Raw genomic sequence first — 27,471 nt, 5'->3', positions numbered from 1 at the left:
AAAGTGAAGCAACAATCTTACAATAATATGAACATTTAATTTCTCCCAATATTTCATAATAACACTAACGTCACTTAATTACGTGAGACTCAGAATGGGTATGTTTAGTATCCACTTTCTCTGTGGCCACATTTGTTTGCATGTGTGTTGTGCTTTTGTCCTGCCTTCCTCGCCGCCACGGGTCTTTACAGTGTTCTTGCCAGACTGGGCAACTGTGTGTGTGTGTGGCGGGTCAGTCATAGCAAGGAAGGATGGGGTCATGTGAAGACACTGACAAGGAGGTGAGGTGATAATTGCAGTTCGGGGAAGGATGGGGTATAAGTGGATGAGTGGAGACGATAGTGGACTTTAATCTGGATGAGAGAGAGAGAGAGAGAATAAGAATGGCAGTACAAGTATGAGAGAGAGGAGAAAAAAAAGAGAGAATAAGAAAGTACGAGAATGAGAGAGAGAGAGAGAGAATGAGATTGACAGTACAAGTATGAGAGAGAGAGAGAGAGATAGTGAGAGAGAATAAGAATGACAGTACAAGTATGAGAGAGAGAGAGAGAGAGAGAGAGAGAGAGAAGATGGCACAGAAGTAGGTATGGAGCAGAAACGTGATGGGGTAAAGGGAAAGAACTTTGTGTAGTTAGTAATTATGGGATTAGGGTTGGGTTGGACAGGTTCATGTGGTAAAGAGTGTGAGGGCTTCAGGCAAAGAGATAGATGCGGAGGAGGTACCAGGTGGCCATTATAACTCTGGTGCAAATTGTGTGATGAGGGAACTGCAATATTCAAGAGTTTTTACATATAGCTAACTTCAGTTCAGTAAGTGTGAACAGGTTTTTTAACAGTTGTAGTGATTTGCTGATGGAGTTGTAGAGATTTCCTGATGACTCGGGATCAGGAAAATTCAGCTCTTACTGCATGTGATGGGTGAACATGTTGATGTTAATATAGTAATTGAGTCCGTGTAAATTAAGTTTTCATACAAATTATACTGCTTGGCAGACTTACATCTTATTTAAAGGCATAAATAAATACAAAGTTGATGGTCAGAGTTCACTGTTTGTGGACTTGGATGCAATGCCAGTGGTATTTCCTGAAGAATTTCATATGTTTGGAGGAAAATATGTGGCCTCCAGAACCAAACCCCGTATTTTACACGTAAATATGAGGTTCTACCCAAAAGTTCCAGTAATTTGAATATTGTAGGAAAATAAGTTACCTTAGCTCCTAGTTCTCGCTGTCGCCTTCAAAGGAGTCCCCTTGGGCATGTATGCTGTGTTCCCAGCATTTTTTCCACGAGTCCATGCATCCCTGAAAGGTTTCAGGCGTGATGGTCTTGGGCACCTCCTGCGATTCTGTCTGGATCTCCTCATTTGAGTCAAATTGACGCCCTTTCAGTCATATTTTCAGCTTGGGAAACAGGAAAAAGTCACAGGGGGCAAGGTCAGGCAAATAGGGTGGGTGGGGATTGACTACTGTGTTAGTGGAAGCCAGGAACTACCGGACAACAATTGATGTGTGGGCGGGGGCGTTGTCATGATGCAGGACCCAGTCCTTGTTCTTCCACTGTTCTGGACGTTTGCGGCGGATGTTCTCCCTCAGACACTGCAAAACTTCACAGTAAAACTTTCCGCTGACAGATTGACTGGGTGGGACGAATTCCATGGGAACAGTCCCTTAGATGTCAAAGAAAATGATCAACATCAACTTGACATTGCTGCAAACTTGACGCACTTTTTTCGGCCTTTGTGAATTGGGAGACTTTCATTGAGATGACTGCTGCTTTGTCTCCAGGTCATAACCATAAACCCATGATTCATCACCAGTTATGACCTTGGAGATGAAGTTGGCGTCATCTCTGACCTGATTCTTGAGCTCCCTGCAAACTGCAACGCGATGTGTCTTCTGCTCGTCACTCAGCAGTCTTGGCACAAATTTTGCAGTGATGCATCTTGAGCCCAGCACGTCTGACAAAATGCATTGCACGCTCCTGTATGACAGTCCAACGATTTCACAAACATCATGGATAGTTCTTCTACGATCTGCAAGGATAGCCTGACGAACATTTCCTACTTTATCTGGTGTTGTTGCCATTGACGGTCGTCCAGAATGGTCATCATCTTCAACAGACGTCCATCCTTCCTTGAACCGCTTATACCAGAAAAATGTTCTGCTTTGGGACATCGCATTGTCACCAAATGCTAACACAAGGTTCCACATAACCTATCTCGTTTTATCCGTAGACTCCATTGTACTGTACAGGTGCTGAATAGTCAAGGGGGCATCACACACCCATCTCTTACTCCAGCACAAATGTAAAACCACTCACTCAGATATTCACATGCTCTACAAGTCATTCACTATCTTCATAAAAGCAGTTTACAGCACTCAGTAGCTTTCCATCCACACCTTACATACATAAAATCTTTCATAATCCTTACATAGTGACCTTGTCATGTGCCTGATCTGAATCTGTTAATGCCATAAATACCTCAAAATCCTTGTTATATGCCTGATCCGAATCTGTTAATGCCATAAATACCTCAGAATCCTTGTTATATGCCTGATCCATCTGTTCAACCATCCATCCATCATCCAATCCTATGTTGCCCCATGAGGAGCATAGGAGCCTCGGGCTAGGCAAGTTGGTCCTGGCTTTTAAGATGAGAGTGACCAGCCTCACTCATCCCTAAGTGGCATTATGTGAGTAGTAAACCCCAACCACCCCTTAGATATAAACCTACATAGGCTCAATCCGATTGGAGCACCTTAATTACCCACTAAGCCACCAGGTGCCATAATTTGGTTATATAGTTACCACCCAGCATAGAAAATGGCCTGTCACTCGGTGTAGAGTTGCCCATAGACAGAAGGAAGAGGAAAGAATGAAGAAAAGAGAGAAGAGGGAATGTAAAGTCACCCACAGGTAGAAGGAAGAGGAAAGAATGAAGGAAAGAAGGACAGAAGGGGAAGGAGGGAAGAGAAGAAAGGACAGACACCCAAAGCAGCACTACACTGTTAATGCCATAAATATCTCAAAGTCCTTCTTGTATGTTTCCTCCACCATCTGTTTTACTGCAGGTAATTGAGCTGCATATCCACTAACACTCATAAAACCACCATTTTCATTACTCACCAGACATTTGGTTCGCTCATTAGGTTTATAATTATTCTTCTGTGTACCTTTGCCACAACACTCGTCTAACATATTCCGTAATTATATTTGCATTCATCTTAATGAACAACACCTCACATCTGCATTTTCACACCTCTTGATTATAGTTTTCTCCTTCAAAGTGGTTTACATTAATTTTTTTCCCATCCATCCATCCATCATCCAATCCTACATTGCCCTATGAGGAGTGTAGGAGCCCGGGGCTATGCAGTTGGTCCCAACATTTAAGATGAGAATGACCAGCCTCACTCATCCCTGAGTGGCATTACATGAGCAATCAACCCCAACCTCCCCTTGGATATAAACCTTCACCGGCTCAATCCGATTGGAGTGCAATAATTACCCACTAAACCACCAGGCGCCAAAATTTGGGTATATGGTTACCTCCCAGCAGAGTAAATGGTTTCCTGGTGTTCAGGAAACCATTTGGCTTGTCACTCAGTGTAGAGTCACCCACAGGCAGAAGGAAGAGGAAAGAATGAAGGAAAGAAAGACAGAAGAGGGAGTGTAAAGTCACCCGTAGGCAGAAGGACAAGGAAAGAATGAAGGAAAGAAAGACAGAAGAGGATGGAAGGAGCCAAAAGCATAATTTACTTTCATGTGCCCTCTTAGGTAACCACTTTGTGAGCTTCTTATTCTCAGTACCTGTATATTCCTTCATTCTTTCCAACTCCCTTTTCATATATCCACCTCATCACTTCTTTCTTTGTAGTTGTTGTTGATTAACTCGTCTTGCTGGCCAAGCAAACCTGTTGACCACAGGCAAGCACCTGCATCTTTGGAGCCACCCTACAGGTATTCTGTAGTACAGTACATACACTGTTTGTGGATATGACTCCTCCCTGTGGTAGACAGCACCTTACCTGGATTGGAAAAGGGTCCTTCCCATGGCAAAGTGCAGGGTAACGTTAGGAAATATGGCTCCCGTGAGGACATCACAGCTGCTCCATCCAGAGTTCACAGTGCCACCACATATAGGCTCTTTGTCAGTGCCAGACACCTCTTTCTCTTTTCCTTATGATATCTTTGCAGCACCACACAAAGTTTTAGCATTCCTAACCAAATTTGCCTTGTACGGACTCCACAAGTGTTCCAGAATGTGTATTCATAATTCACTGGTCATAACTTCTCCACTGCATTTTGCTCATATAGATATTCATCTACCAGTGCCTTGTTTCTCACCTTCTCCATTTTCAGTGTTTCATTCTGAATACTACTTTCACTCCTTAGCCTTCAAATTTCTCATAGTTTCACCTTGCATCCCACAGTATTATGGTCAGATAAACCTCTGTACCTTCCTCACGCTTTCCTTATGTTAACATCATTCCCATAAATCTTTTTTCTTTACAGTCACATGATCAGGCTGTTTTCAGCATTCCTTCCTTTATTATACCAAATAGATTTTTTGAATTGTGTAGGCTGTAGCACGGGCCGAACAGGGTGGTACTCCCGAGGGGAATGGGAATGCTGGTGACAGGGGGAGCTGGAGCTCCTGTTTCACTAGCTATCTAACCATCTCCTTTGCTGACCTTTTCAGTGTGACAGTAACATGGAGAGTAGACCAGTATAATCTCCCAAACATTTCCTTTAACTATCTTATGCACTACACCACATGCACTTTATGTTTCACACAACGAATCTCACTACGTTACAGGGGTTGGCACCAGCAAGGGCATGCGGCCAGAAAACTTTGCCCCCGCTACCTGGTGGCGGACTTCTGGGGGGAGGCGTGACGGGGGTTCTGCTGGCATAGATCATGGGTCCAGAGCGAGATGGGGCTCGAGCCTGTGCTAGAGGGTACAGGGCATTGCAGTTCCCAGGCTGCCGCTTCCGCCCAATAGAGAGGGGCCTGAACCTGGGGGTAGTGCCCCAGGAGGCTGCCCTATCAGTGGGTGTATAGTGGTGGGAGAGTTGCAATGCCAAGGTGCACTTGGAGGGTGTCCCTGCAGCTGTCCTGGCTGGGTGCCCCGAGGCCACTACCACAGCCACTGGTAAACTGGTGGGCTAAGGGTCCCAGATCCATTGCCTGGACATGGGACTGTGCAGTGATTGTGGCCTGTGGTATGTCTGTCCCCCTTTATTAATACTGACAATGATAAATCACAAGAATAAGTTTCAAAGCAAGCCTGAGAACAGTAAATCACCCAGGGGGGTGAGGGTGAGTTTATGGAATGTGGGAAGTTTGAGGGGAAGAGCGGGGGAAGTCGTTGAGGCATTCAGTAGGACGTGGGTGGATGTGGCGTGTTTGCAGGAAGTCCAGTACAGGGGTGGATCAGCCAGAAAGATTGTTGGGAAGGACTGTTACTATAAGTTGCTTTGGCAGAGGGGGACAGATGGATGTGGGGGTGTTGGTGTGATGGTTGCAGAGAAATGGGTGGAATATGTAATGAATGTTATGAGAGTAAGCGATAGGATATTGGTAGTGAAAATTCTATTCGGTAGAAAGTTAGCTGCAGTTATATCGGCATATGCTCCACAGGCAGGATTGGATGAAGCAGAGAAAGATAGATTTTGGGATGATTTAATACGTGTAGTAGGTGGTATGCGGGATGATGAGACAGTGGTTTTGGGAGGGGACTTAAATGGTCATGTAGGTGAAGCAGCACAAGGTTATGAAGGAGTACATGGGGGATGTGCATATGGGATAAGGAATGCGGAAGGAGATAGGATACTCGAGTTTGGGGAGGCAACAGACATGATTGTGTTCAATACATATTTTAGGAAAAGAGAGAGTAGGTTAATTATGTATGAGTCTGGGGGAAATAGCAATCAAATAGATTATTTTCTGGTTAGGAGGGCTGATAGGAGGTTAGTGATGGATGTTATAGGAAGTGAGGAGTATGTGCAGCAGCACAAACTATTGATTTGTGATATGGTGCTTGAAGAACGAGTGATGAAAAAGAGGACTTATGCACCTAGGAGAAACATATGGAAGCTGAATAACCAAATAGTAAGGGATGCCTTCTATGGCGAGATGAGGAGAGTGGTGGCTGAACAGGGAGCTGTAGACAGAGGCGTTAATGAACATTACAGAGCCCTCAAGAACAATCTCTTGAGAGTTACTGATGTAACATGCAGTAGGACAAGAGGATCACCAAGACATAAAGTAACTTGGTGGTGGGATGAGGGTGTAGAAGCTGCAGTTAAGGAGAAAAGAAGGCTTTTCCGGGAATGGAAGAAGAGTGGTAGCAAGGATGAATACTTGGCTGCCAAGCGTATGGCTAGAAGAGAGGCATATAGGGCGAAGTCTGAGTCACAGAGACTTTTACTTGATAACCTAAATTTTGGGCAAAGGAAAAATATGATATTTAAGGTGGCAAATCAGATGAAGAGGGATAATTGGGATATTATAGGTGAGCAGTGTGTGAAGAATGATGAAGGAAGGGTAGTGGTGAACAGTGAGGAAATTAAAGATGCATGGAGAGAGCATTATAGCCAGTTGTTGAATGAGGAGTTTGACTGGGACAGGGAAGGTTTGGAGCCAACAGATCCAGTGTTTGGCCCTTGACCTTTGATTGATGCTGCTAGTGTGAGTGAGGCAATAGGCAGGATGAAGGTGGGGAAGGCAGCAGGTGTGTCTGAATTGACTGCCGAAATGTTGAAGGCCTCAGGAGATACAGGAGTGAGGTTAGGCACTGACCTGATAAATATGATTATTTATGAGTGTGTTGTCCCAGATGATTGGCTGAAGAGTGTAATTGTAAATGTGTATAAAGGGAAGGGTGATGCCCTGGAAAGAGGAAATTATAGATGTATAAAGCTTTTAGATCAGATAATGAAGGTAATGGAGAGAGTTTTAGAAGGTATGATTAGAGAAAGAGTGAATATTGATGAGATGCAGTTTGGGTTTATGCCAGGTAGGGGGACCACGGATGCCATATTCATTGTTCGACAGCTTCAGGAAAAATATATTGGTAGGAGAAGGGATCTGTATTTGTTTTTGTTGATTTGGAAAAGGCCTTTGATAGAGTCCCTAGAGAGGTGGTGAAGTGGGCAATGAGATAGCTTGGCTTGGAGGAGTGGCTGGTTAGGGTGGTTATGGCTATGTATGTGGGTGCTCGCACCCAGGTAAAAGTGAATGGAGATTTGAGTGATGAGTTTTCCATGAATGTTGGTGTGCATCAGGGGTCAGTTTTGAGTCCCATGTTGTTTATCATGGTACTTGAAACCCTCTCACATGACTTTAGAAACGGACTCCCGTGGGAGATGTATGCTGATGATTTGGTGTTGTTTGCAGAGAACGAAAGGGAGGCAGAGGAAAGGTTAAGGATGTGGAGAGATGGTGTGGGGCACAAGGGCTTAAGGGTAAATGGAGATAAAACAAAAGTGATGATATCTAGGGTTGGTGGCGGTAATGTCAAAGACAAGGGAGAGTGGCCATGTGCAGTTTGCCACAAGGGTGTGGGAAGTAATTCCATCTTGTGCGGTGTTTGTGATAAATGGATGCACAAGAGATGTAGTGGTATCAGAGGTAGACTGCGAGATAATGCTGATTTTATATGTACGGCGTGTCGGGGAGAGCAGGTGAAGATTGTCAGGTGTGAAAGGATTGAACTTGCTGGTGATTCTCTTGAGTGTGTGGAAGTTTTGTTATTTGGGAGACATGTTGTGTGCTGGAGGTGGGGCTGGAGCTAGCTCTGTGGCTAGGGTGAGAAGTGGTTGGAATAAGTTCAGGGAGCTCTTGCCTCTCCTGACGTTGAGAGAACTCTCCCTACGTGCTAAGGGGTCTTTGTATGCAGCATGTGTTAGGAGTGTAATGCTGTATTGTAGTGAGACCTGGGCAATAAAGGAGGAAGATATTCACCGGCTCGGACATACAGAAATGACAATGATTAGGTAGATGTGTAGTGCGTCCCTGCGTGCAAGGTCTGGGGTGGCTGGGTTTATGATGGAAGAGTTGAGAGGTATGATGAGACTGGAGTGTATTGGTGTTGTGATGAGGATAGGTAGATTGAGATGGTTTGGACATGTGGAGAGGATGGGGGATGATAATTGGGTCAGGAAGATGAGAAGTGTTAATATTGGGGTTGGGGTTGTGAGGGGTAGACCGAGAAAGACATGGGATGAGGTCATTAAGTGTGACCTCAGGGTTAAGGGACCAAACAGGGAGGCTGCAGTGGATCGTGCAGCATGAAGAGCTGCCATTAGGTGACCAAGGCCAATGCATGCAAGCATGTTGGAGCCTTTAAAAACAAAATTTTTTCTTCTGTCATCATCCTTTATCACATAGCACCCCAAAATTACTCATTACATCATCAGCGGTGTGTAAAACTCTCCCTTTCATGTCTCCCAAAACACTGTTTCACTTGGCATTTGTCCTGTCATTATATCTTAATTGTCTCCAATCATGACCACAACTTTATCATCTCAAGGTGCATACCCAGTCATCAGTGTTACATTCACCAACTCCACTTAAGTGTAGTATGGGCTGATATGTCTATAATTTTTTATTTCTCTCCTTAATTTATAGTTAATCAGCAAAGCAACTCTCACTTCTGTTTACCCACATGTTTTCATACCTAGTCTAGCACATATTACACCTTGTCATTCATCCACTTCCCCCTTTTCATCTTGGTGGTATAAAATAACTGATACTTATTTTTCATTCCCATTGCAAGAAAATCTTTGAAATCATGTAATGATCCAGAAATGTGTGATTAAATATAGGAAAGCTATACAGTAGCTATGCTGTGTAGGTAATGAGTTGCTGATCTTCCTTTATTCATGATGTATGCCAATACAGTACATGTCTTAGATAAGCTGTTACAGACTCTTTATTTGCCTTCTAGCACTTCCAGTGAGTGAGGGATGTGATGGTCCTGACCAGATTCTTAATGGATACTACCTGGAGGTCACTGGCTCCTCAGACATGCAGTATCCACCTGGTGCCCGTCTTCAGTTTGTTTGCCACACGGGATATGACGTGCGTGGCCCAGATGAGTTTGTGTGTGGCCAGGCTAGAGAGTGGGAGCCTCGCCAACGCCCCCACTGCCAGCCCAAACCACAACTGATAGGTATGATTCTTCTTAATTTTGTATGGCATCTTATTTTGTTTGTACTTTTGCTGTAATGAATGCATCCCCCTTCTAAGTTTTATATCCAGTACTCTGCAAAAATTGTTAGGCCACCATGACAAAATTTAATTTAATCATAAAGACACCCTCTACACCAAAATGAGGTGGTAGATTTATCCCTAAGTACTATAATTTGTCACAAGAGCCTTGCGAACCTATCGGGCTGATTAGCACTTGTTCACTCACGAGCCGTCTCTGAACACGCTTTGCTTTTGAGCAAGTGCCTTGTGGCCCGATCACAAAGCATGTGCCCAAACGAGAACCATTTCTGAACAGTCCCCACCACCACCACCAACACCACCATAGCTGCCACTCCCTCCACCACTGCCACCATCACCACCATCATCATGATCACAGCTATCACCACCACCATTTTGTGCTGAATAATATTCTGTTTTTAGCATCAGTGAAGTAATAGACATTGGTGCAGAAAGTTCTGTCACCTCTCCTGCATTTCTCTCCATGGGTTTTGAAAATCAGCATGGTGAATTCACAGCACCCATCACTGATAATTTTTTCAGGCTACAGATCAGTGTCATCAGTGTTGGTTGCTGCTGATTCACCACACTGTTTTTTAATAGACCATGGAAAAAGAAGTGACCAGACTTTTGATGCTGATCATACAACCCCCCCCTCCCCCTCTCTCTCTCTCTCTCTCTCTCTCTCTCTCTCTCTCTCTCTCTCTCTCTCCCAAGACATGAAACTCCATGGAAATGCCCTATCGCCTCTTCCATGTACATATATTATAACACTAGTGGGTATACTTATTAAGGTCCAAAACACCCTTCAGGAAATATCAATTGACATGAAAGACTTGAAATTGAAAGTGGCCCATCTAGGACCCAATTTCAACCTTCCTGCCAAGTTTCATGAAAATACTTTCTCCAGTCGTGGCCCCCCCACACACACACTGTATTAGATTTGTGCCCTAGTTCTAGTAACTGCTTGCAGATGTCATGGCATGGATTTGGATTGGTCTGTAGAGCACTGGATTTCCATATGTTTAGTTCAAGGACTCAGTCTCATTTTCAGGCTTGGGCATTGATGATGTGTTACACATGTCCAGTTTTCTTTCCACCCTCTTCCACAAAGAAACAAAAATGAGCATCCTCCCAGCACTATACATGATGCCTCAGAAGCATGCCTAACACTACATTTCACAAACGTATACACAAGCATAGCCACCACAGCTACCTAAAACATTGAGCCTAACAGCATCCTTCATTAACTCTCACCTGACATTGCCTGAAGAGAGGTGAAGGAAACAAACTAGGACTTCTGTTGCCCTGATTTATGACCCTGAGATTTTAAAAAAATTTTCTGCCTTGCTGGGATGAGGAAGTGTGAAGAGGAGGAGATTGGAACTGGAACTTTTCTCCCATGTTTTATGTCTTTGGGTGATAAAGAAGTAAGCCGGGGAGTGAAAGATAAAAATGGTAGATTGCTAGTGGAGAAGGGAGAAAAAGTGAGCAGATCGAGGGAACACGTAAGGAATTGTTGAACATCGAGAATGAAAGTAATGGGAGGATAAGTAGCTGGGGAATGGCTGGGAGAAGGAGGGAGGTGAGAAGAGAGGAAGAAATCAGTAGAATGGATGTACTGAAAGTAATGAAGAAAGCCAAAATGGGGAAAGCCCCTGGAATTGATGGAGTGTGTGGTGAAATGCTGAAACATAGGGGAGAGATAGTAGTTGAACGGATATGGAAGATGTGTATATTGGCTTGGGAGGAAGGTAGAATCCCAGAGGATTGGAAGTCAGGTATAATCATTTCCCTGTACAAAGGAAAAGGGGAAAAAGAAGTGTGTGGTAATCATAGGGGCATTTGTCTTCTTAGTGTAATAGGAAAAGTGTATGGTAGGATACTTATTGACAGAGTTAGGGAAATAACAAAGGAATTAGTTGGATAAGAACAGGGAGGTTTTAGGAAGGGAAGAGATTGTGTAGATCAGATATTCACTGTAAGGTCAATATTGGAAAAGTTCTAGAGAAGGAAAGAAGTTGTATGCAACCATCATGGATTTGGAGAAAGCATATGACAGGGTGGATAGACAAGGAATGTAGAAAGTACTGTTTTAAGAATACTGTATATGGAGAAAATGGAAGTTGTTGAATGCTGTGAGGGGTATTTATGAGGGTGCTAAGGCTGCAGCGTGTGTGGATAGTGAACTGAGTGAATTTTTCTCTTTGAATGTTGGATTGAAACAGGGATGTTTCATGTCCTCATGGTTGTTCAGTCTGTTTATGGATGGGGTTCTATAAGAGATACAAGGTAGGATAGTGGATGTTGAAGTGGCCCTAATGAGTCAGGGCAGTACTTGGAAACCTCCTGTTCTGTTGTTTCCAGATGATACTGTATTGTTAAGTGAAGACAAAGGTGAACTACAAGGCTTGGTGAATGAGTTTGGAGGAGTAAGAAACCTAATCTAAAGGTGAATGTAGGGAAGAATAAAGTTATGATCTTTGAGGGAAGTGAATCCACTGAATGTACAGTGTGGCTGGATGAGGAGGAAATGGAAAATGTGAGTGTGATTAAGTACTTGGGTAGTATGACGAGTAAGGATGGAAGTTTAGAGAGTGAAGGGCTTGATAGGGTACAACAGGGAAGAAAGGTTTCTGATTCCTTGAAGCAGTGATAAGGAACAGGGAAGTGAGCATGGAAGTGTAAAAGTCGCAGCATGACAGTATTGTGATACCAACCCTAACATATGGAAATGAAGCTTGGACCTTGTTGGAAGGACACAAGTCAAGAGTGAGAGGAGCAGAAATGAATTATTTGAGAGGAGCATGTGGACTTCTGTGGAGAGAGAGACTGACAAATGAGGAAGTGAAGGATCATTGTTGTGTGGATGTGGATGTGATGGGAAGCATTAGGAGAAATGCATTGAAGTGGTTTGGCCATGTGGAGAGGATGGAGAGTGAGAGACTAACAACGAGAGTGTATGGAAGTGAGGTGAAGGGGGGAGAGGGAGGGGGAGGCTAAGGATGAGATGGACATATGAATTGGAGAGGTATATGAGAGAGGAGGGTGTGAGCTGGGAACAGGAGAGTGAAATGGCATTGGACAGGGCAACATGAAGGCGATTTGTTTGTAGCCATCCCTTATGGGATTGAGGCGTCTTGCAATGGATAGACTGAGATTGGTGAGCTGTGCTGTAGATCTCACCTTATGGGATATAGAGTTATGGTTCAAACTTTGAAGACTTTAAACTATTATTAATTGTCCAACAGGCACAGAACTTTGTCCAATAGCACCTGAAATCAAGAATACTGTACAAAAGCTGGTGCGTGGAATGGTCACTGCTTTAGGGGCTGTCCATGGCACAAAAATTGAATACCGATGCAGAGCAGGGTACCGCAATGTGGTGGCTCCTTGCAACACCCATACTCTCTCCTGTCACCAAGGGCAGTGGCATGGCACATCGCCCAAATGTGGTAAGTGTAAAGTTCTTTGATGACCATCACTAAAAAGAGTTTTGGTAGCTATAGCAGCTCCAAAGAAATTTCAAAACATCTTAGGCATTGCTTGTATTATAAAGTATGGGGGCACCTACCATCCTCTCACTTGATGTATTGCAACCTGTAGGTGACTCTTTACCAAGTGACAAGCCAAATGGCCTCCTGTATATCAAGAAGCTACTTACTGTGCTTCGGTGGTTAACATCACCATCTTGACACTGATCCCCAGGGTTAAGTTTCTTTGCATGTTAGAAAAAAAAGTTATGAGAACCAGAAATCATCTTAGCACTCCAGAATCATTCACAGTAGTTCAGAGACTCGTATTCTCACCCTTTCTAAGTGCATTCTTTGAATATGTCTTCATTTCATTGTACTTCCTTTTACCATGTCTCACTCCCGTCACCCTTCTTTTCATTCCAAAATATTCATAAATTTCTCATATTTCCATACTTACTGTACACTGTTCTTTTCTCTTTTTCATTCAGGTATTCTGAAAAATCTAATTTCTGCAGCTCGTAACTGAGGAGGTTCTGTTATACTGCTCAGGTTTCACTCCCATGTGTCAGCAATAAAATATTTTTATACAGAGCTCTTAGAACTTTCAGTGTTGTAATTAATGAGTGGATGGATAGAAGTCCCATTTCACTGGGCTTTCAGTTGATAGTTCTCCTTTTATTTCTCTGCTTTTCTTTGTGTGGTGTCTACTCACCCCTTATACTGTATTATCACTTTGAGGGGTCCAGTGGTCAAGATGGTCATGTATCCCAAGATGGGCCACGTGCAGTCTCTTGGCTGTGCACTGCTTGTCAGTATTTACATAATTTTTTTTAACTGTTTTCATTCCTGACTTTATTTTCTGTTGTATGTCATGTTTTTGTATTACTTGTTCACAAGTGTTTGTCCTACAGTGTCAGGCATTAAGAATAATGACTACATGTTTGGCTAGTACATAAAGTGGATAAAAATACCATCTTCAACCTGCCAGCAGAAGTTTATTGGATGATGAAAATATTGTAGTGTGTCTCCTGAAGTGTTAATGGAAAATTGGATTGAGGATACTAATGATAATGAAGTACCAGTATCATTAACATTTCCTTGAACAGGTGTAAGGATCAGTGCAATGTGATTATTTGCCAAACTTAGCTAGCTCCCCCAGGTAATACACTAAAGTTTTATTTTTCACAACAGAGGAGTTCAGCAGCTGTGTGGCACCTCCCAACATTGATCATGGCTTCATGTATGACAGTGCATCCTCATATCCACTCCAGTCTCAGGTAAGTTATTGTGTACTGGTAGTAGAAGTTCAGGTATTTAAAAGACACCCTCTTTCCCCCATTACTGTTTTGATCTGGTAACAGTGTAAATAAGCACACATGCATGTACAAATACATCTGATTGGAATTCTAGACATCAAAAAGCTGCATTGATTCAGATCATACTTCAGCCACAGGGATAAGGAGAGTGGGGGATGGTGAGGAGGCAAGGAGAGTGGGAAGTGTCAGGGTCTGCTTATCTATCTGTCTGTATAACCAGATGCCATAATCCCATAAGGGATGGCCATTTGACTTTGAGTTAGTTGTTCTACAGGGAGGGAGACTAACTTTCCACCAACCCACTTGTCGACATTTAAGGAACATCTATGGGCTGGTTATATGGTTGCCACCCAGCATTGTAAATGGTTTCCTGGCTTACAGGAATCCATTAGGGTTGTCACTAAATGTAAAGCCACCAGAAAAGGCAAGAAGAGTAATAAAAAGTGACAGGAAAGATGGAAAAAATAGGAAGAGAGAAGGGCAGACACAGAAAAAGAATGATAAAGGAGAAAGAAGAATTAGGCAGCACTACATCAAGTGAGAGGATGATGGTCACCACCACCTACCACTAACTGTCAGGGTATGCTGAGGTATTGTATCTTTACTGACGGAGTTAACTGATCAGTTATCGAGTCACAGTCAGTTATACCAACTAATGATTATGCTTGTTGATGGTAATGCCAGTTTGCTGCAGGAAGGTAGTGTTAAAAATATTCAGTCTCTATCTATCTATCTATTCCCAGACGCCTCAATCCCGTTTGGGGTGGCCACAAACAAATCGCCTCCAAGTCACTCTGTCCCCCGCCATTTCACTGCCCTGCTCCCAGCTCACACCCCCCTCTCTCATATACCTTTCCACCCATCGCTCCATCTCATCCTCGGCCTCCCCCTCCCTCTTCCCCCCTCCACCTCACTCACATACACTCTCTTCGTCAGTCTTTCACCCTCCATCCTCTCCACATGGTCAAACCACCTCAGTGTGTTCCTCATAATGCTTCCTATCACATCCACATCCACACCACAACGCTCCTTTATATCCTCATTCGTCAGCCTGTCTTTCCATGTGACTTCACAGGCTCCTCTTAAATAACTCATTTCCACTGCTCTCACTCTTGACGTGTGTCCTTCCAACAACGTCCAAGCTTCACTTCCATACATTAGAGTTGGTATCACAATACTGTCATGTAGTAACTTTTTCACTTCCATGCTCACTTCCCTGTTTCTTATCACTGCTTTCAAAGAACCAGCAACCTTTCTTCCCTGCTGTACACTTCACCCTCCAAACCTCCATCCTTACTCATCACACTACCCAAGTACTGAAACGTACTCACATTTTCCAATTCCTCACCATCCAACCTCGCTGTACATTCACTGACTTCACCTCTCTCAAAGACCATCACTTTACTCTTCCCTACATTCACCTTTAGATTCCGTTTCTTACACACTCTCCCAAGCTCATCCACCAAGCCTTGCAGCTCCCCTTCGTCTTCACTCAACAACACGGTATCATCTGCAAACAACAGAACAGGGAGTTTCCAGACACTATCCTCTCTCACCAGGGCCACTCCAACATCCCCTACCCTACCTTGTACCTCTTTTATTACCCCATCCATGTACAGATTGAACAACCATGGAGACATGACACATCCCTGTTTCAACCCAACTTTCAAAGAGAAAAATTCACTTAGTTCACCATCCACACGCACTGCAGCCTTCGCACCATCGTACATACTCTTCACAGCATTCAACAACTTCCCATATACTCCATATATTCTTAACACTTTCCACAATCCTTGTCTATCCACCCTGTCATATGCTTTCTCCAAATCCATGAAAGCCGCATACAACTTCTTTCCCTTCTCTAGAAACTTTTCCACTAAAGATCTAAGAATGAATATCTGATCTACACAACCTCTTCCCTTCCTGAAGCCTCCCTGTTCTTCTCCAACTAATTTCTCTTTTCTTTCTCTAACTCTGTCAATAAGTATCCTACCATACAGGCTCACATTGAATTAAAGTCTGAGCTGCTTGACAACAAACAGTCACCAACAGAGAGAGCTAGGTTGAGTTTTAAATATCTGAGCTTTGAAGGATTGATGGTATTTTCACCACCTTCTCTTTACCTCTCCGAGTGTTGGATGATTATGCATGTTACCATTTACAGTGTCTCAGTTTACAAATTTTGGGTGGTGTCATGAGATTGATAGAGACCTTTCCTGACAGTGCTACTAGGAAGGGAGTGTTAAGTGAAAAAGCCTTGCCTAACCCTTAACCTTATCCACTCACATGCTGATGACTCTACCCTTCACCGTTCCATTCGCTTCCCGCAGCATCCATCTCAGCAGTTACTTCAGCAAACAAGGGATGAGGCTATGGCACACCTAATAACTGGCATGGCTCATATCTCTGATAGGGGTAAAAATAATGTTTTAAATGCATCAAAAACTCGGTTCTTGCATCTTCAACCCGACAAAATCTTCCACAGAAGTACCCACTGATGTTTAATAATATTCAGATCAATCCTGCATCATCTTTAAACATACTTAGGGCTTCATTCTCTTGCGTATTGTCGTGGAAAGAACGTATTACCTCTCTTGTAAAATATGCTTCCAAGTTATTAGGTGTGCTAAGCTGACTCCGTTCTTTTGTTACCCCTGTACAGTTGTTGACTTTATACATGGGTTTTATTCGCCCCTGTGTAGAGTACAACTCTCATGTGTGGGGAGGCTCCTCACACACAGCTCTTCTCAACAGGGTGGAGTCAAAGGCTTTCCATCTCATTAACTCTCCTTCACTTACTGGCTCCCTTCAGCCTCTGCCTCTTCGCCCCACTGTTGCTTCTTTACAACTTTTCCATCGTTACTTCAATGGTCACTGCTCCTCTGAAGTGTCTGCTTGCATCCCTCCACAATTAAGGCAGGCACATAGCACATGTCTAGCAACAAACTCCCCCCCCCTCTTTTTTTTTTTTTTTTTTTTTTTTTTTTTTTTTTTTTCTCCATGCAAGAGTTGACTGCTACTCCCAGTCCTTCATGTATGCAACAGGTCAGTGCCGGAAGTGTCTCCCTTTGTCTCTTTTTCCTACTGCCTGTGATCTCCAGGCTTTGAAACAGTGTGTCCAGACATCTTGAACGGATCTTGAATTTGGCTCTCTTGTCTTTTTTTTTTTTTTGTGAAGGGAGCAATTTGCAGGCTCCTTGCCTTTGGTTCCTTCTTTCTGGCATTTTAAAAAAAAAAAAAAAAAAAAAAAAAAAAAAAAAAAATCTGCACACCTAACCTCAGCGGAATTATTTGCTAAGATAGTATTTGTAACAGGTGTATTATTCGTGTGAGGCCGGATACCGACTGATGGGACCCTCAGTGCTAACATGTGAGGATACTGGCTGTTGGACTCCCAAAATGCCCCCTGTCTGTCACCGCATTCACCATTATCAGGGTCAGTCCTTTGTGTTCCTAGTCATCTCCATCATAATTCTGTGTACAGCACACTTTTCATATTGTTATGTCTCTTTCATTGAGTGAAGGTGAAGTAAAATTGCAATACAGCATAACACGGAATTGTTTGCAGTAGCTATAAGATCCCTTACAGTGGAAATGTGAAATAGCTTGTGAATGAATGTATGTTCCAGTTCACTTTATGTACTGTTGATAGTATTCCCATTTTCATACTGTCTCACTCCATCTTTAGGTGGAAAAGATTGAGGTTCAGTAAAGATACATAGCATTCGCTGTCACTGGTCCTTTGAGCAGTGATGTGGAAGGTTGTATTCTAAATACTGAGTCATTTTATTTTTTATTCTGTCTGTTATTGCAGTTTTTCTGTTTCAATTTCTTGAATAATTATGGTTAATAAACTGAATATACCTTGACAAAAGCACAGGTTTTGCATACTGTTAAACCAATTAATATTTTTTAAATTGTGCAGAAAAAGGTGTAAGCAGATGTTTTTGCTCACAAATATACTCTCCTTCCCAGATGAGATGGATAGTGATAAGTCTGTACTAGACATGCATACCATCCTTGTGGCCACAACAGGCAGTGTCATTGGTATACTGCTTATTGTTCTGGCTCTCATATGTAAGTAATATATTGTTAAGAATCTTGTAGCTTTTCCTATACATTGTGTAAAAATGTAATGGTTAATGAAAGAAATGATAATTTGTGTGTGTGTGTGTGTGTGTGTGTGTTTTATTCATTTATACAGTACCTTTAAGGCCGAAGCTGATTTGCCACTTTTACCGGTTAACAATACGAAGTGTGTGGAAAAAGCTGTGATATTTTGGATCCCATACTTGATGAAATTACCTGTTTATGACAAGATTGGCACCCCTGTTTTAGCTTAATATTCAGCAGAATAAGTTTTTTCCTCATACTGCAAGCCATATGCTGTGATATATAGCCTGCACGGAAAGTTAGGGCACATGCTTAACAGAAAAAAAAAAAAAAAAAGAAAAAAAAAGAATGAACAGTAAAAGATACTAAGAATTCTCACCTTGAATTCTAATACCCAATAATGGTGCCCTTCCTTGTGATACATTCCTGGAGCAGCAAGACTAAACTTACTGTTTACCAAAGAACCTGATGTAATAGAATCCTTGGAGTATCTGTGTCCTATTGGAAAAAGTGATCATGTGGTCATTGATTTCCAGATGATAACAGAGAACATGGAGCCAAGAGACAAGCTTTATAGGCAAGGAAGATACAACTTTGGGAAAGCAAACTTAACAGGATTGAGAAAATTTTTCAAAAATGCAGATTGGAGGAAATTCAGAGAAACGAGAGATACAGAGGAAGTGGGATATTTTTCTAGCCTTCTATAATTCGGGAGTGGAAAAATTTGTGCCAAGAGTAAGGGAGAAAGAAAACAGAAAAAAGGAGTGGTTTAATAGAAGGTGTATGATAGCCAAAAAAGAGAGAGAGACAGCATGGAACAATTGGAGAAAGAGAGGTAGCAACAGAACAAAGAAAGAATATAAAAGAATTAGAAATGATTACACAAGAATATGTAGAGAGGAAGAATGGAATTTTGAAAAAAGTATAATAGACAAAAGCAAGGATGAACCCAAACTGTTTTATAGATTTGTCATTGGCAGACTGAAACAAAAGGAAGGAATCACCAAACTGAAAGTAGAAGGAGAGGTCTATAAAGATGCAGCAATGCAAGCAGAAATAATGAACAAACGTTTCCAGTCAGTTTTCACAAATGAAAGTGAGTTTGTGGAAGGGGAGGGAGTGACTAGAAATTTAGTGATCCATCCATCCATCCATCCATCATCCAATCCTACATTGCCCCATGAGGAACGTAGGAGCCCGGGGCTAAGCAGTTGGTCCCGTCATTTATTAAAAGATATAAAAGTGGAAGTACAGGAAGTGTATAAATTACTGGAAACTCAAGATGTGAGGAAAGCCCCAGGACCAGATGGAATCTCTAATTGGGTACTGAAGGAATGCAGAAAACAACTGCCAGATAAGATTCACGATTTAATTGTGTGTTCTCTGGAAGAGGGGAAAGTGCCTCATGAATGGAAGAGGGCAAATATATATGGGAGGAAACAGGGAAGAACCCCTGAATTATAGACCAGTGTCCCTAACCAGCATGGTCGCAAAATTGTGCGAGAGAATTCTGAAAGATAGATGGATAAAATATTTGGAAGAGATGAATATTTTGGCTGAAAGTCAGTTTGGATTTAGAAGTGGAAGGTCATGCATTTCCAACTTGTTGAGTTTTTACTCAAGTGCAATTGACGTGCTACAGGAGAGAGATGGTTGGGTGGATTGTGTGTATTTAGATTTGGAGAAGGCCTTCTACAAGGTACCTCATAAGAGACTAATGTGGAAACTAAAGCATATAGGAGGACAGAAGGGGAACCTCCTGGAATGGATGAGAGACTTTTTGAGAGACAGACAAATGAGGACAGTAATAATGGATAGAATGTCTGGATGGAGGGAAGTAACAAGTGGAGTCCCACAGGGCGCGGTGTTGGTGCCAGTAGTGTTCCTGATTTATGTAAATGATATGGTAGATGGAGTGGACAGTTATGCAAGTCTGTTTGCTGATGATGCAAAGATCTTGAGGAAGGTAGAGGTTGAGGGGGATTGTAAAATGCTGCAGGAGGATCTGGGTAGGATACACGATTGGAGCTGGATGTGGGAAATGAAATTTAATGCAAAGAAATGTAAAATACTGTATTGGAAATGGGTAAAAGTACCAAGAGGCCATCATTGAATTATTTGATGGGTAATGAACCAATTACAAAAGCGAGAGAAGAGAAAGATTTGGGAGTGCTGGTCCAGGACAGTTTGTCACCTGAAAAACACATTAACTAGGCAGTTAGAGAGACGTATAAACTCCTGACTAATATAAGAGTAGCTTTTTATTATATGGATGAGGAGATGATGAAAAAATTGATAGTGGCCGTGATTCGCCCTAGGGTAGAATATGCAGCAGTAGTGTGGTCCCCACACAAAAGAAAGATATAAACAAGATTGAAAGAATACAAAGAACAGCAACCAAGATGGTCCCCAGTCTGGCAGATCTGTCATATAGAGAGAGGTTGGAAAAGCTGGATATGTCTTCCCTAGAAGAAAGGAGAAAGAGAGGAGACATGATTGCAGTGTTCAGGACCATGGTGGGAGTAGATAAAATTGACAAAGAAGATCTGTTTTTATGGGATGAGAGAGTAACAAGAGGACACGGAATGAAACTGAAGAAACCAAGCTACTTGAAGGATATCAAGAATTATAGTTTTCCTTATAGATGTATAGACCTGTGGAATAGCCTGGACAAAGAGATCGTCCAGTCTAAAAACTTAAACGAGTTTAAAGCTAAATTTGATTTATTGAGAAACAGAGACGAGACCTCATGAGCGTAGCTCATTTCCTGTATATCACAATTAGGTAAATACAGTTAGGTAAACACACACACACACACACACACACACACACACACACACACACACACACACACACACACAGTCACTCTAGCTGTGATCATACCTGTCCTCTTCTCTGCGACTCCATCTCCTCACAAGAAACCCTACAACACTGCTAGAGGATGTGAGTAACCAGCTTATCTGTCTATTTTTTTAGCTGTTGTATTGTCAGGTATAAAATGTGTGTTTATTATATATTTCTCTTAGGGAAAATGTGGTGCATTTCATTGCTATTCTCTCAGTCATTGTACTCGTAAAGTATAGGTCGCATCAAAAATCTGAAGAAACTTGATCAGGCTGATGATTTCTTATGCATCCTTTTGTAAAGCAAAGTAACCTATGTGTGAAAATAATTGGGGAAAAGTTATGAAAGACGAACATAGCCCACGGGCTTGAGCTTAGGTGCTGTCACTGCGCGCAACCCGTCGTAACTTTTCAAAATTCATTTTCTCCATAACATTAAGGGTTATAACACTGTGAATTATATAATGGAATTCCTTAACCTTTGGGCTACAAAACTGGGTAGAATTTACATACGGCATATGTTTGTTACAGTGTCACTAACAACATATGAAATGATAAACATATCAGACGTTTTTTTGGCAATTTTTGTAGTTTTTTTCGATTTACTCAAAAACTATTGGACATATTAACTTGAAACTTTCACAGACGATAGATCGTGAAATTCTGCTTGTAGATATGTCCTTTGCAACTGCGCGTCATGGGAAAATTTTTTCACGGTGATGTTGGGAAGTTATGAGAAGCTAGTTTTCACGTAAATGAGGTTTATTCAGGCTTCATTTCTGTTTTCTGTTTTTTTTTCATATCTTATAGTATAAACATCAACAAAGATGATGGGAAGCGATTTATAACACTATAAGCACTTTCCGAGGGTAAATTGGGCTGTAGAAATTTTTCCCTTGCCGCACAAGTGGAGCCAGCCTGAGCGAGGTTTTGGTTTAGTGCGTGGAACCGAAACTTATTGGAAACTTATGGTGCACAAGGGGGTTTAGTAATGAATCATCCAGATCTCTACTGTGGTATTTAAATGATGTTATACTGTGTTGGTGGTTAAACTGTTGTAAAGTGTAGTAATAGTTGCAACCCCAGGCACATCAGAAATGTGAGTCTGGTAGATTGCAGGCTGAAGTTGCACTCCTCCTGTGGTTTACCATCCTCCTTTTTAGGGTTAGGGAGGAAATTGAGGGGAGATTGCATAATCAGGCAGAGGAGTTGCATGTTTATATCGGTGCTGTTGCAAGAACGTATCCATCTCAAGCATTGATGTAAAGTGTAAACTGTGTATAACAAACAGCAGGAGAAGTCTTATGTCAAATTGACTATAATTGTTTCCTCTGTACAGTGTACCAGCGTGCTGTGAGCCCTAAATTGGTTCGTCTGCGTAATAGTGGAAGTGGTGGGGACTTGCCACCACCCCCTCACAGCTGTCCACCTTCTGCCCCACCACCACCCCAGGACCATGACCCAGATAGGGTAGCCCTCATTGCATATCCTGATGAGGTAAGAATCTTCATTGTCATCTTCAGGTTTGCTTTCATCTACTCACCAAATGTTCAGTTTTTGAAAGGAGTAGATCATCATCACCATTGTCTTAGTCTTTGTCATTGGCATATTATTATTATTAGTCCACTACTGGTGAAAGCAGGGGGACTATAGGTTTGCGCGGTTCTGTCAGTACATCAGTCTGTCTTCAATTTCATGTGCTCCCTGTAACTTCCACATGCATTTATAGATTTTGATAACTTCAAACAATTGTTCCCCATACTATGAGGGTGTGCCACACAGAACAACCAGCCATCTTCTTCCAAGCTCAAGGTCCCACCTGGGGCTCAAACAAGGTTAGGTGCTGTCCATCTGCATTTTTGTGTCTGCTCACTAACTTCCACATGCATGAGCAGATTTTGATTTAACTTCACACATTTGTTCCCCATACCATGATGGTGTGTTGCATGCAACAACCAGCCATCTTCTCCCAAGGTGAAGGTCACACTGGGGCTCAAACAAGATCGGGTGCTGTCATACCTAACAGCCATACCTACATTCGTATCTGCACAGTAACTTCCACGTGCATGGACAGATTTTGATATAACTTCACGCAGTTGTTGCTCATACCATGATGGTATGTTGTGGGGAACAACCAGCCATCTACTCCTAAGGTCAAGCTCACACTTGGTGCTCAAACAAGCTCGGGTGCTGTCCATCTGCATTTTCGTGTCCGGTCTGTAACTTCCACATGCACTGACAGATTTTTATATAACTTCACACAGTTGTTCCCCGTGCCATAACGGTGTGTCGCGTGGAGCAACCAGCCATATACTCCCAAGGTCAATCACATATGTATGGTTATCATTTGGTAGGGGTCTTTGTATTGCAAGACAGTACTGAATGCACTTTTTGTTATTCGTTTCGTTCGTTTTTAAAGGCTCCAACATGCTTGCATGTGTCGGCCTTGGTCACCTAATGGCGGCTCTCCATGCTGCACGATCCATTGCAGCCTCCCTGTTCAGTCCCTTAACCCTAAGGTCACACTTAATGACCTCGTCCCATGTCTTTCTCGGTCTACCCCTCACAACCCCACCCCCAATATTAACACTTCTCACCTTCCTCACCCAACTATCATCCCCCATCCTCTCCACATGTCCAAACCACCTCAATCTACCTCTCCTCATCACAACACCAATACAGTCCAGTCCCATCCTACCTCTCAACTCTTCCATTGTAAACCCAGCCCCTCCAGGCCTTGGACGCAGGGACGCACTGCACATCCACCTAATCATTGTCATTTCTGTACGTCTGAGCCAGCGAATGTCTTCCTCCTTCACTGCCCAGGTCTCACTGCCATACAGCATTACACTCCTAACACACGCTGCATACAAAGACCCCTTAGCACGTAGGGAGAGCCCCCTCAATGTCAGGAGAGGCAAGAGCTCCCTGAACTTCTTCCAACCACTTCTCACCCTAGCCACAGAGCTAGCTCCAGCCCCACCTCCAGCACACAACATGTCTCCTAAATAACAAAACTCTTCCACACACTCAAGAGATTCACCAGAAAGTTCAATTCTTTCACATCTGACGATCTCCACCTGCTCACCCCGGCATGCCGTACACATAAAATCAGCATTATCTCGCAGTCTACCTCTGATACCACTACATCTCTTATGCACCCATTTATCACACACACCGCACAAGATGGAATTACTTCCCACGCCCATGTGGCAAACTGCACATGGCCACTCTCCCTCGTCTTTGACAGTACCGCCACCAACCCTAGATATCATCACTTTTGTTTTATCTGCATTTACCCTTAAACCCTTTTGCCCCATACCATTTCTCCACTTCCTAAACCTTTCCTCCGCCTCCCTTTCATTCTCTGCAATCAACACCAAATCATCAGCATACAACAACTCCCATGGGAGTCCGTTTCTAAAGTCACGTGAAAGGGCTTCAAGTACCATGATAAACAATATGGGACTCAAGACTGATCCCTGATGCACACCAACATTCACGGAAAACTCATCACTCAAATCTCCATTCACTCTCACCTGGGTGTGAGCACCCACATACATGGCCATAACCACCCTAACCAGGCACTCCTCCAAGCCAAGCTTTCTCATTGCCCACTTCACCACCTCTCTAGGGACTCTGTCAAAGGCCTTTTCCAAATCAACAAAAACCAAATAAAGATCCCTTCTCCTACCAATATATTTTTCCTGAAGCTGTCGAACAATGAATATGGCATCAGTGGTCCCCCTCCCTGGCATAAACCCAAACTGCATCTCATCAATATTCACTCTTTCTCTAATCATACCTTCTAAAACTCTCTCCATTACCTTCATTATCTGATCTAAAAACTTTATACCTCTATAATTCCCTCTTTCCAGGGCATCACCCTTCCCTTTATACACATTTACAATTACACTCTTCAGCCAATCATCTGGGACAACACACTCATAAATAATCCTATTTATCAGGTCAGTGACTAAACTCACCCCTATATCGCCTGAGGCCTTCAACATTTCGGCAGTCAACCCAGACACACCTGCTGCCTTCCCCACCCTCATCCTGCCTATTGCCTCACTTTATTATTATTATTATTATTATTATTATTTTGTGGTAGGTGGGGGCGCTCACCATCCACTCACTCGATGTAGTGCTGCTCTCGGTTGTCTGCCCTTTCCTTTCCTCTCCATTCCTTCCTTCCTCTTCTGTCTTTCTTTACTTCATTCTTTACTTGTCCTTCTGCCTACGGGTGACTTTACATTCCCTCTTTTGTCTTTCTGTCTTTCATTCTTTCCTCTTCCTTCTGCCTATGGGTGACTCTACACTGAGTGACAAGCCTAATGGTTTCCTGTACACCAGGAAACCATTTACTACGCTGGGTGGTAACCATATTTCCAAATTTTGGCACCTGGTGGTTTAGTGGGTAATTACAGCACTCCAATCGGATTTAGCCAGTGAAGGTTTATATCCAAGGGATGGTTGGGGTTATTGCTCATGTAATGCCACTCAGGGATGAGTGAGGCTGGTCACTCTCATCTTAAATGTCAGGACCAAATTGCCTAGCCCCAGGCTTCTACGCTTCTCATGGGGCAACGTAGAATTGGATGATGGATGGATGGATGGATGGATTATTATTATTATTATTATTATTATTATTATTATTATTATTATTCATCTATCCATCCATCATCCAATCCTACGTTGCCCCATGAGGAGCGTAGAAGCCCGGGGCTAGGCAGTTGGTCCTGACATTTAAGATGAGAGTGACCAGCCTCACTCATCCCTGAGTGGCATTACATGAGCAATAAACCCCAATCACCCCTTGGATATAAACCTTCACCAGTTCAATCCGACTGGAGCACAATAATTACCCACTAAACCACCAGGCGCCAAAATTTAGTTATATGGTTACCACCCAGCGTAGTAAATGGTTTCCTGGTGTACAGGAAACCATTTGGCTTGTCACTCAGTGTAGAGTCACCCACAGGCAGAAGGGAGAGGAAAGAATGAAGGAATGAAAGACAGAAGATTATCATCATCAGGACCAACTTGCCTAGCCCCGGGCTCCTATGCTCCTCCTGGGGCAACTTAGGATTGGATGATGGATGAATGTATTATTATTATTATTATTATGGTAGGTGATGGTGACCATCATCCACTCACTTGATGTAATGCTACCAACTTCTTCCTTCACTTTTATCATTCTTTTTCTGTGTCTGCCCTCTTCTCTTCCTATTTAATCAATCTCTCCTGTTACATTTTCTTGCTTTTCTTTCCTATTCAGGTAGCTTTACATTGAGTGAAAAGCCAAATGGTTTCCTGTAACCCAGGAAACCATTTGCAAAGGTGGGTGGTAACCACGTAACCAACTTATACGTGTTCCCTACGTGTCATTTGGGGGTTGGTGGATGGTTAGTTCTCCTGCCGATAAAACACATAACTCAAATGGCCACCCCTTACAGGATTATTGCTTCTGGCTATAGATAGATTGATTGTTATTCAGAGGTAGAAGTGGTTTAATTTTTCTTCACACTGTCTAGTTTGTTTATACATCAGCTTTCATTTCAAGTGGTCCTAAATCATCAGCATACCCTAACTGATAGATTAATATTGTTAAACTTTATCTCCAATCTGTTCTCTCATCACTCATAGTTTTATTTCTGTTTTCCAGCAAGGTGTGCCACCAACATATGAGGAGGCAGTAAGGCAGCGTCCTGCAGTCATGTTTGAGCCACATGGTGGGTCAGGTGGGAGATATCCACCCCATGGACACCGTAGTCGAGGTCACAGGGTAGTCGTTCCAGGGGTTAGACGATCTCGACACAGAGACAACCCAGACAACATATCTTATCAGTCCATTGGTTCTGCACGCCAGTCTTCAAGGTAAGAGTTTGTTGGTATAATTACAGTTTAGGGAAGTTTCCTGTTTCATTGTGTTTCCTTATACTATTCTTCCTTCCACATTATACTACTGTAGTTTTAAAAGATCTTATTATTTGTAGATCAACGCAGTAAAATAACTGTTGCTTATTACTTGACTATATACTAATCAGGTTTGCAGTAGCTATGATCTGCTCTTCAGAATCCTGTACTTTTGTAAGGCAGTATGTTTGTCATAGACATTGGTCATCTGTCAGTGTTAATTATTGTAGTGCATTATGGATTGGTCTTCCAAATACTCTGTCAAAGAAAGTTCAGTCTGTGTTAAATAGAGCAATGAAGTGTATCTTTGTTCTTCATCTGAGAATTCTCTCTATCCCATTTCTAATTGAGTTTTACTGGCCAACAGTAAAAGCTAGAACAAAATTTAAACAGTCTTATAATCCAAGGTTTTTGATGTTCATTGAACCAAGGTATCTTGATGAATAATTAACGCTTTTGTCAGCACATCGTTCGTTTTAGTGTGAGGCAAGGATGGATAATAAACCTCTGTGAACCGGGAGCTTTTCATCAGTAACCTATCTCTGGTTGGTTGAATTACTACGTGAACCCTAGTTTATGTAACAGG

The 27,471-nt window shown here is 42.6% G+C and overlaps 1 protein-coding gene across 1 annotated transcript in view; it reads left to right on the top strand.

Moving 5' to 3' along the window:
• Positions 1-27,471, top strand: part of LOC145404452 (complement component receptor 1-like protein) — a 57,025-nt gene that overhangs the window by 16,145 nt on the left and 13,409 nt on the right. The window contains exons 5-11 of the mRNA XM_080275970.1: positions 8,965-9,180; positions 12,470-12,673; positions 13,886-13,971; positions 17,326-17,446; positions 17,986-18,087; positions 22,306-22,463; positions 26,635-26,846. Of these exons, the coding sequence (XP_080132096.1) occupies positions 8,965-9,180; positions 12,470-12,673; positions 13,886-13,971; positions 17,326-17,446; positions 17,986-18,087; positions 22,306-22,463; positions 26,635-26,846 (1,099 nt within the window). The remainder of the gene's footprint in view (positions 1-8,964; positions 9,181-12,469; positions 12,674-13,885; positions 13,972-17,325; positions 17,447-17,985; positions 18,088-22,305; positions 22,464-26,634; positions 26,847-27,471) is intronic.

This window comes from Coenobita brevimanus, chromosome 63 (genome assembly GCF_032717465.1).
Source record: "Coenobita brevimanus isolate Jiangsu-jjx chromosome 63, ASM3271746v2, whole genome shotgun sequence".
Taxonomy (NCBI): Eukaryota; Metazoa; Arthropoda; class Malacostraca; order Decapoda; family Coenobitidae; genus Coenobita; species Coenobita brevimanus.
Note: the sequence above shows the minus strand (reverse complement) of the source record. Positions and strands in the feature narration are given on the sequence as shown.